Below are 8,527 nucleotides of genomic sequence, written 5' to 3' on the forward strand. Positions count from 1 at the left end.
GTCATGATCTTTCTTAAGTGTTCTTTTGTATTCCTTATACTCCACAAGCACCTCATATACCTGTATATCCAGCTAGGCACCTCTTTTTTCTCTTAACCATGGCCTTGCTATCTCTTGAAAACCACAGTTCCCTACACTTGTTATCTTTAACTTCTATTCTGCCAGGCACATACAAGCTTTGAACTCTCAATATTTCACTTTTGAAGGCCTCCCACGCATTTGCCAGGAAACAGCCTGTCCCAATCCACACTTACCAAATCCTTTCTGATACCATTAAAATTGACCGTACTTCAATTTAGAATCTCAGCCCACAGACCAGACCTATCTCTTTGCACATTTACTTTGAAACTAACGGCATTGTAGATGAAAAGCGTTCCCCTATACAAACTTCTGTCACCTACCCTGTCTCATTCCCTGATAGCAGATCCAGTGTGTTGGCCTTCATTAGTCGGGGGATAGGGTCCAACAGCTGTGGGGTAATGTTGCAACACTAGTAAGAGTACATTTGGAGTTCTGGTTTCCTTAATATAGGAAGGACGTAGAAGCTGTAGAGAGGGTGCAGAGATTTATCAGGATGCTGCCTGGATTTAAGAGCATGTTTATGAGGATAGGCTAAATGAGCTAGTGTTTTTCTTTTTGGAGCAAAGGAGCATGAGTGGTGACTTGATTTGAGATGTACAAGATGATAAGAGGCACGGAGAGTGGATAGGCAGAGATGTCTTCCCAGGGCAGAAATGGTTAATACAAGGGGACACATTTTAAAATGATAGGAGGAAAGTATAGGTGGGAATGTTAGAGATAGGACACGGACACAGTGGTGGGTGAGTAGAACATGCCATGGATGGTGGTAGATTCAAACACATTAAGAACATTCAAGAGCCTCTTAGATGGGTACATGGAGGACAGAAAAAAAAATGGAGGGCCATGTGGGTGGGAAGGGTTAGACTAATCTTGGACTAGGTTAAAAGGTCAGCACATCGTTGGGCGAAGGGTCTGTACTCTACAGTGCTGTAATATTTATTGTTCTATGTTTGAGTATTGTGGTTCTGATGCTTTCAATACAATCCCACAATTTATGGCATGCATTTACAGTGATCCTTCCTCTAACACCCCCACAACATCTCCCTTAAACATCTTGGCAAATGGTTTCCTCTGGGATTTTGCTTCCTTGCAGAAATGAAATGTGGTTCTGTGTTATCAGAGGACTATCACATCGAATATCGAGAAGCATTGACAGAGCGGTTGGGGAGATGATGCTTCCTGTTTCCTGTAGTGGGGAGTCTGGGACCAGGGAGCACAGTCTCAGAATAGAAGGAACAGGTGAGGAGGAATTTCTGTACCCACAGGGTGCTGAATCTGTGGGATTCATTGCCACAGGTGGCTGTGGAGGCCAAGTTATTGGGTATATTTAAAACAGAGTTGGCAGGCTCTTGATTAGTCAGGGTGTCAAAGGATACAGGGAGAAGACAGGAAAGTGGGGTTGGGTGGGAAATAAATCAGCCATGATGGAATGGCAGAGCAGACCCAGTTCTGCGATGTCTTACAGTCTAGAAACAGGCTTAAGATAATTACTCAAGTCTCATTTCAAACTTCTAATCAGATCTGAGCTTTCCCGAATGTGTATTTACTGAAAGCATAAAGAAAATTTTAAACACAAGATTGCAAATGAAGTTGGAAAGATCAATAAACAGAAAACTCCTAACAAAATCAAATCTTTCAAATGTCTTCCAGGAAATTGACTTCAAGACAAGTTAATGTAACTGTCTGTTGCTAATGGAGGACACAGTTTGTCTATTTCAGTGTGAAAACATTATTCATTATAGGTAGAGCATTAAAAAAATGGTAAGAATAATTTCTAGAGCTCATATAATTGAACGATCATAAATTCACGATATAGCTAATGTGGATAAAAGTATAATTCTTTTATACGACAAGATGGACTTTGACTTCACAATCTACCTCATTATGACCTGTGCCTGCACTTTAAAATGGCCTTTATTTATCACACGTACATCAAAACATACAGTGAAATATGTTGTTTGCGTCAATGACCAACACAGTCAGAGGATGTGCTGGGGTTGGCATGCTGGAACTCACTAACCTGAACCCATATGTCTTTAGAATGTGGGAAGAAAGTGGAGCCCCCGGAACTGACTGGGCCGTTGACACTGCAGTGGTGGTACACTAACACTATGCTATCACGCTGCACAAATGTTGCAGTTACACATTCTTTGTAGCTGCTACACTTTATTCTGCATTGTCACTGTTTTCCCTTGTACTACCTCAGTGTACTTTCTAACGATCTGCTCTGTATGGATGGCAGTGTTCCTACGACTTTCGCACAGTATTGTGGTAATTTTATGTACTGCAGCCACAAAAACATTATTTAATGACCTATGTCAGTGACAATAAATCTAATTCTGATATGGGTCTCTACTGTGGACTGAGAGTGGGAAGGGAGCAGGGAGAGGAGAATCATGTTTGGGAAAAGGGGAAGGGAGAGGAGAGTGAGCGGGAAGCACCAGAGAGACATTCTGTAATGATCAATAAACCAATTGTTTGGAATCGAATGACCTTGGCCTGGTGTCTTAGGGCTGGGTGTGTCTACACCTGCACACTCCCCCCATCCCTGGCATTCTTTCAATGCCACCTACCCACACCCCTCCATGGCACTCCAACCTTGGCATTCCCAACACCCTTTGCTCCTGCAGATTTACGAACTCACTCTCTGCTTCATGTGACAAATACAGTAGTGCATAAGCCTTAGGTATCCTAACTATATAATTCTGCCTAAGACTTTTGCACTCTACCTTGGGACATTTAACAATAAACTAATTTACTTATATTTAAGTGCTAACTAGATACAATCTGTGAACATCAAGATAAATTTAGTATCAAATTAAATTGAGCAAATTAAATTTAGAGGAAGTTTCTGTACAACCTTTCCAACCAGTCTCACTCTCCCACCCCTCGTCATCTCTTCCCGCCACCCCCTCCACCTCCCCCTTTTGAAAGCAGTTCCCACCATTCGAAAACACCGACAAAATAACCGAAAACTATTTATTATACCAGTAACAAACATCTAACCAAACCTCATTTTCACAAATTTCAGCAGCTTTATCCTAAAATTGTTTACTTAGACCAGATTTGAAGAGTTTCAACTTGAGGTCACGTGGACCCCTCAAAGGAAGCCTCCTCCTGCATGAAGAGTTTATCTCCAAAGACTAAAGCTTCTTACTGAGGGGTCCACATGGCGATATTATCGGTAGCAGTTCAGCCACTTGGCACACAGTCAGGCCTGAAATCCCCCACTGCTGAACGATAGGCCAGCATGAACTCAGTGGGCAGAATGGCCACCTTCTGAGCCAATGCAATGGAATGGAAGGGGCTCCTCACCATCACAGGCAGGGCTGTTGCTGTTCCAAAGCCAGCCAGTCATCCAGTGGGAATCTCTGTCAAAACACAACCCCTCTTTGCAGGTGGACTGGTGGACGCTCGAGGTCTGAGAATCACTCAGTGGTTTGGGTTCCATCCCAAAGTCTGTTACTCTACGCCACATGCATTTCTTTGTTTGGGAAAAAGTAGTACTACATTTAAATAGCTCGACTTACTACATCAAAATCAGGTTCCTTTCCAGATGTACTCACTGTGGTAAACGTAGAAGTCAATATGAACTTAGAATCCCTTAAACAGAAATAATAATGAATTTTCCAATCATGATGTTAATCATTTGTTAAGCAAATATTGGTTAATCCATGTGGCATGCCATGCACGCCATCTTTGTTCCGCATCCTGTTGGGACTCAGCAAGCCGGGTCGAGGTGAAGGGACTTTGGCCGAGGTCACTTGGTGAAATAAAAGCTCCTCGGCGGAGTTTGGCAGCCGCACTCTACTAACAAGGCAAATCACTGGCTGATGGTGAGCAGAAACCAAGTCACTGGGTGAGCTCAGCGGGTCAGGCAACATCCGTGGAGACAGACTGTTACCCCTGTTTTTATTCACTGAGAATTTTCTCCCAGGCCTCCTCAACACACTAGAATCGACCAGTAGATACTGATAAATAATCCAAGTGCAAACCTAATCCAAGTTCAAAGAGGTTATTCCTGAAGACCAAAGCTTCTCATTGTGGGGTCCACATAGTGATATTAGGTGCAGCGGGAACACGAGGCTTCCTGTCAGTTACTGCAGTTGTGGTCTCATCTTGCTGAAGCACCAACAGTGATTCCAGTTCACTGGACGACTTGAAAGCTACAAGTTTGAAAAGGGACGCTTTTTATCCTCTAGTAAGTCAGCCAAAGGACAACTCTTGTGAGAGAGCCGCCCTTACATTTGGACAATGGCTGGTATCGCCTCAATGGTTGCTGGTGTTTGTGAGAAGTAACGAGTCAAAGTCTGGTGTTTCCAACTCTGCGAAAAGAACACGTCATGTCAAGCAGAAGTCTTTGCAGCAATGATGCAGCGCAGGGTGAGTTCAGCAGACTCCTCACCTGCCGGGTTGCGGTGCGTTTGGCAGGATATTAGATCACGGCAGGTCGACCACTACCAGTTGTTGCACCCTGGGCTACGGCAGCAAGCAACAGATAACCTTGGAAAATGGTGATGGCTAAAACAATTTGATTGCAGTCACTGCCGTGGACTGAAATGCCAAGCAAGGACGAACCCAAAATAGAGGCAAGGTGGGCAAGCGTGGAACCCCTCAGCAGCCGTGGGAAGAAAAAGAGCGGCAACTCCCGGGGGGGGGGGGTAGTTTCATGAGTCTAGATGGAAATGGGCCGGGGACTTGTGACTGAGCTGCAGGGTCTTGGGGGTGCATCTGCTGAAGAGTCTCAGGTTTGAAGGAGGGACGATGGTGAGGGGCTGGGTGGAGAGGAACTAGGTGAAGGATGGAGGGTGGAAAAAGGCTGGGAGAGAAGATGAGGATAGAGGTAAGAGAAGGAGGTAAGAGAAGTGTGAGGATGGGAAGGAGGGAGGGAGTTTGAGGAGGGGCAGGAACAGAGGAGAAAGGAGGAAGGTATGTGAAGATAGGCGGGAAGGTAGGTGGAGTGGGGCTGAGAGGAAATGCAGGGGGTGGGGGGTGGGAGTGAGCCAGAGGCTGCCCCTTCCCAAATCTGAGACCCCCTTTCCCCGGCCGTAGCCGCTGAGTCCTCCCTCACCATCTCTTCCTTCCCTCACCCCCTCGGCCTCTCCTTGCCCTCGCCCAGGGTCAGAGGCCCCTCAGGCCTCCTCGGGCTTGTCGGGTGGCGGCCCACACGGCTGCAACATCTTCTCCATGAGGTTGAAGCGGACTCGGGCCTTGGTCTCGTTCTCGGCCACGGCGAAGTAGTTGAGCAGGTCGAAATGGCCCATGTAGGAGGCGTACGAGTCGCGGTGCTGGTTAACCAACCACTCCCACTTGGTGGTGTCGGCGTGGCCCGTGCCGATGTACTTGGACTGCAGGTGTTCCAGCTGGCTGTGAATGTTGTAGCGGTCCGTCATGGCGCCGGCTGCCCGTCCTCACAGCCCGCCTGAATCGTTGCCCACACTTGCGCAGTCCGGAAAACCCAAGATGGCCGCCGTTACCATGGCTACCCATCGGTCTGCTTTTTTAAAATTCATCCTTAAGAACTTATAACCAGTCCTAAAGAATACAGAATGTGTTTTTTAAACCAGAAAATATCACTTGCGTAAATAAGACTGGTTTAAAAAGAAAATTTAGTTGAACGCATGCGCAGTTGGAATGGACGTCCGCTTGCTCTGGACTGCCCTCTAAGCTGGAAGACCGGTAGAGTGGGGAACTGCAAGGATATCTTTCAGCCGCCCCCGACCGGGAAACCTTAAGTGCACATCCTCGAAGTTTCAGACATTTAAAGTTTCCTCCGTCTGCCCCTCGTAATCTTATAAACTCTATCAGGTCTCCCTTCAGCTTCCGCCGCTTCAGAGTTGGCAATCAAACTTTGTTCAACCTCTCACAAACACGAAAAAATCTGCAGGTGCTGGAAATCGAAGAGACAGAGACACACACACACACACACACATACACACACACACACACACACACACACAATGCTGGAGGAACTCAGCAGGTCAGGCAGCATCTATGGAAAAGAGTACAAGTCGGCCTTTCACCCTCACCTCTTTCCTAAAATGGGGCGACCAGAACTGTATATAATACCTAAAATATTTTGATACTAGCGCACAAAAGGTTGTCCCCCTCGTTGACACGTTAAGTATATTTGATGGGCATTGGCCGAGCTTTTCTTGCACCTCTTTACTTTACACTTTATTGTCGCCAAACAATTGATACTAGAACGTACAATCATCACTGCGATATTTGATTCTTTACAAACTTTACAACTCCTCCCTTGGAGAGTCAGACATCCTGAGCCAATAGGCTGGTCCTGGACTTATATCCTGGCATAATTTACTTTTTACTATTTAACTATTTATGGTTTATTACTATTTATTATTTATGGTGCAACTGTAATGAAAACCAATTTCCCCCGGGATTAATAAAGCATGACTATGACTCTGCACTTCCCGCTCCCTGGATTACAAATATTATTAAAAATATTAAAATTAGTAAAATTAGTAAATATTAAAAAATTTAAATTATAAATCATAAATAGAAAATAGAAAAATGGGAAGTAAGGTAGTGCAAAAAAACAAGATGCAGGTCCGGATATTTGGAGGGTACGGCCCAGATCTGGGTCAGGATCCGTCCAGCAGTCTTATCAGAGTTGGAAAAAAGCTGTTCCCAAATCTGGCCGTACAAGTCTTCAAGCTCCTGAGCCTTCTCCCGGAGGGAAGAGGGACAAAAGGTCTGTTGGCTGGTTGGGTCGTGTCCTTGATTATCCTGGCAGCACTGCTCCGACAGCGTGCGATGTAAGGTGAGTCCAAGGACGGAAGATTGGTTTCTGTGATGTGCTGCGTCGTGTTCACGATCTTCTGCAGCTTCGTCTGGTCTTGGACAGGACAACTTCCATACCAGGTTGTGATGCACCCCAGACGAATGCTTTCTACGGTGCATCTATAAAAATTAGTGAGGGTTTTAGGGGACAGAACAAATTTCTTTAGTTTTCTCAGGACTATCTGGACTGATATAGACCCACTGACCCGATGACCTGGGGGAAATCAACATCCCTTGTGATTTCCACCTACACAGACCTCAGAACCAGAATCTGAGAATCGTTCAGCAGCAGCAGATTCATTCTCAGTTGGCAGACTTTCAGCTCCTTACTGAGTCAGAATCAGGTTATTCTCACTGATGTAAAATGTGTTGTTTTGTGGCAGCAGTGGGGTGCAGAGACATAAAATTACTATCAATTACAAATCAAATAAATACTGCAGAAGAGGGGAATAGTGAGGTAGGGTTCATGGGTTCATTGTCCATTCAGAAACTTGATGGTGGAGGGGAAGAAACTGTTTCTGAAACTGTATCTATTACGGACGCTTATTGTAATTTTTAGGTATTGCAATGTACTGCTGCCATTGAACAGAAAATTTCAAACATATATCAGTGATATTAAACCTGATTCTGATTCTAGGTGCAGAAAATCACTGGAATAAGCAACACACACAAAATGCAGGAGGAACTCAGCAGACCAAGAGCAGCTTCTGTGGAAATGAGTGAAAGAGTCAGTGGGTGGAGCCCGGATGCTAAATTATGCAGAGTTTCACTCCTCATGTCAGTCGCAGCAAGAAGAGTAACTACAGGTTGTGTCTGACTGTGAAGTTTAGAATGGATGAGGAAAGATCGGTTGTAATTATCTTCCACCCCCTCCGTGATCCCTGTGAATAACCGAGAGAACGAAGTGACTGCTCGCCGTGAGGTGAAAGTGTTTGTTTGTGGGTGGGGAGCAGCGCGGCGGGAGGTGATAGTTAGGACTATACTTTTAAGGATCATTTCTATAGTCTGTGACTGAGAAATCGAGCACTAAAAAGTTTGGTCTCTGCAACCACGAGGAGGAGTCGTGGCATTTCCTCCTGAGCGGGAAGCAGCCGGTGAGCGTTGTTTCCTACAGCGGCTCTCTGGTCTTGATGACCGTTCCCTTCTCCCCATTGCGGGGAGCTGCGGAGGGAGGAGACGCTGTCTGAGTGGTTGTTCATACTCTCAAAAAATACAGTTGATGACGCAATTTGAAATGCTGTCGGTGCTATTTCGTTAAGCACTTGCCTGCCGAAGGGTTTGGCCGAAACGTCCACTATACTCTTTTTCCGTGAATGCTGCCTGGCCTGCTGAGTTCCTCCAGCGTTTTGTGTGTGTTGCTCGGATTTCCAGTATCTGCAGATTTTATCAATTTTAAAGGCAGGATGACACAACCTCGGCTAACTAGAGAAGTCAAAACACACAAAATCCAAAGAGAGGGCATATAATAGAGAAAAAAATATTGGGAAGGTGGAGAATTGCGAAGCTTTCAAAACCAACAGAAGGCAACTAAAACAAGTCACTAAAAGGGCAAAGATGCAATACAACAGTAAGATAGCCAACAATATTAAAGATTTAAAAAGTTTCTTCAGATACATACCGCTGCCATTGAACAGAAAATTTC

At 45.2% G+C, this 8,527-nt stretch overlaps 1 protein-coding gene and 1 non-coding gene across 2 annotated transcripts; one reads left to right on the forward strand and one right to left on the reverse strand.

Moving 5' to 3' along the window:
• Window positions 1-3,046: 3,046 nt before the first annotated feature.
• On the reverse strand, window positions 3,047-5,535 carry sf3b5 (splicing factor 3b, subunit 5). The gene has a single exon (XM_072264768.1). The coding sequence runs from the start codon at window positions 5,472-5,474 to the stop codon at window positions 5,214-5,216; it is 261 nt and encodes an 86-aa protein (XP_072120869.1). The 5' UTR covers window positions 5,475-5,535; the 3' UTR covers window positions 3,047-5,213.
• Window positions 5,536-7,858: 2,323 nt separating this feature from the next.
• LOC140202372 (small nucleolar RNA U3) lies at window positions 7,859-8,077 on the forward strand. The gene has a single exon (XR_011887087.1). It is a non-coding gene; the product is annotated as a small nucleolar RNA U3 (small nucleolar RNA).
• Window positions 8,078-8,527: the final 450 nt, after the last annotated feature.

The sequence above is a fragment of the Mobula birostris genome, chromosome 8 (assembly GCF_030028105.1).
Source record: "Mobula birostris isolate sMobBir1 chromosome 8, sMobBir1.hap1, whole genome shotgun sequence".
Lineage (NCBI taxonomy): Eukaryota > Metazoa > Chordata > Chondrichthyes > Myliobatiformes > Myliobatidae > Mobula > Mobula birostris.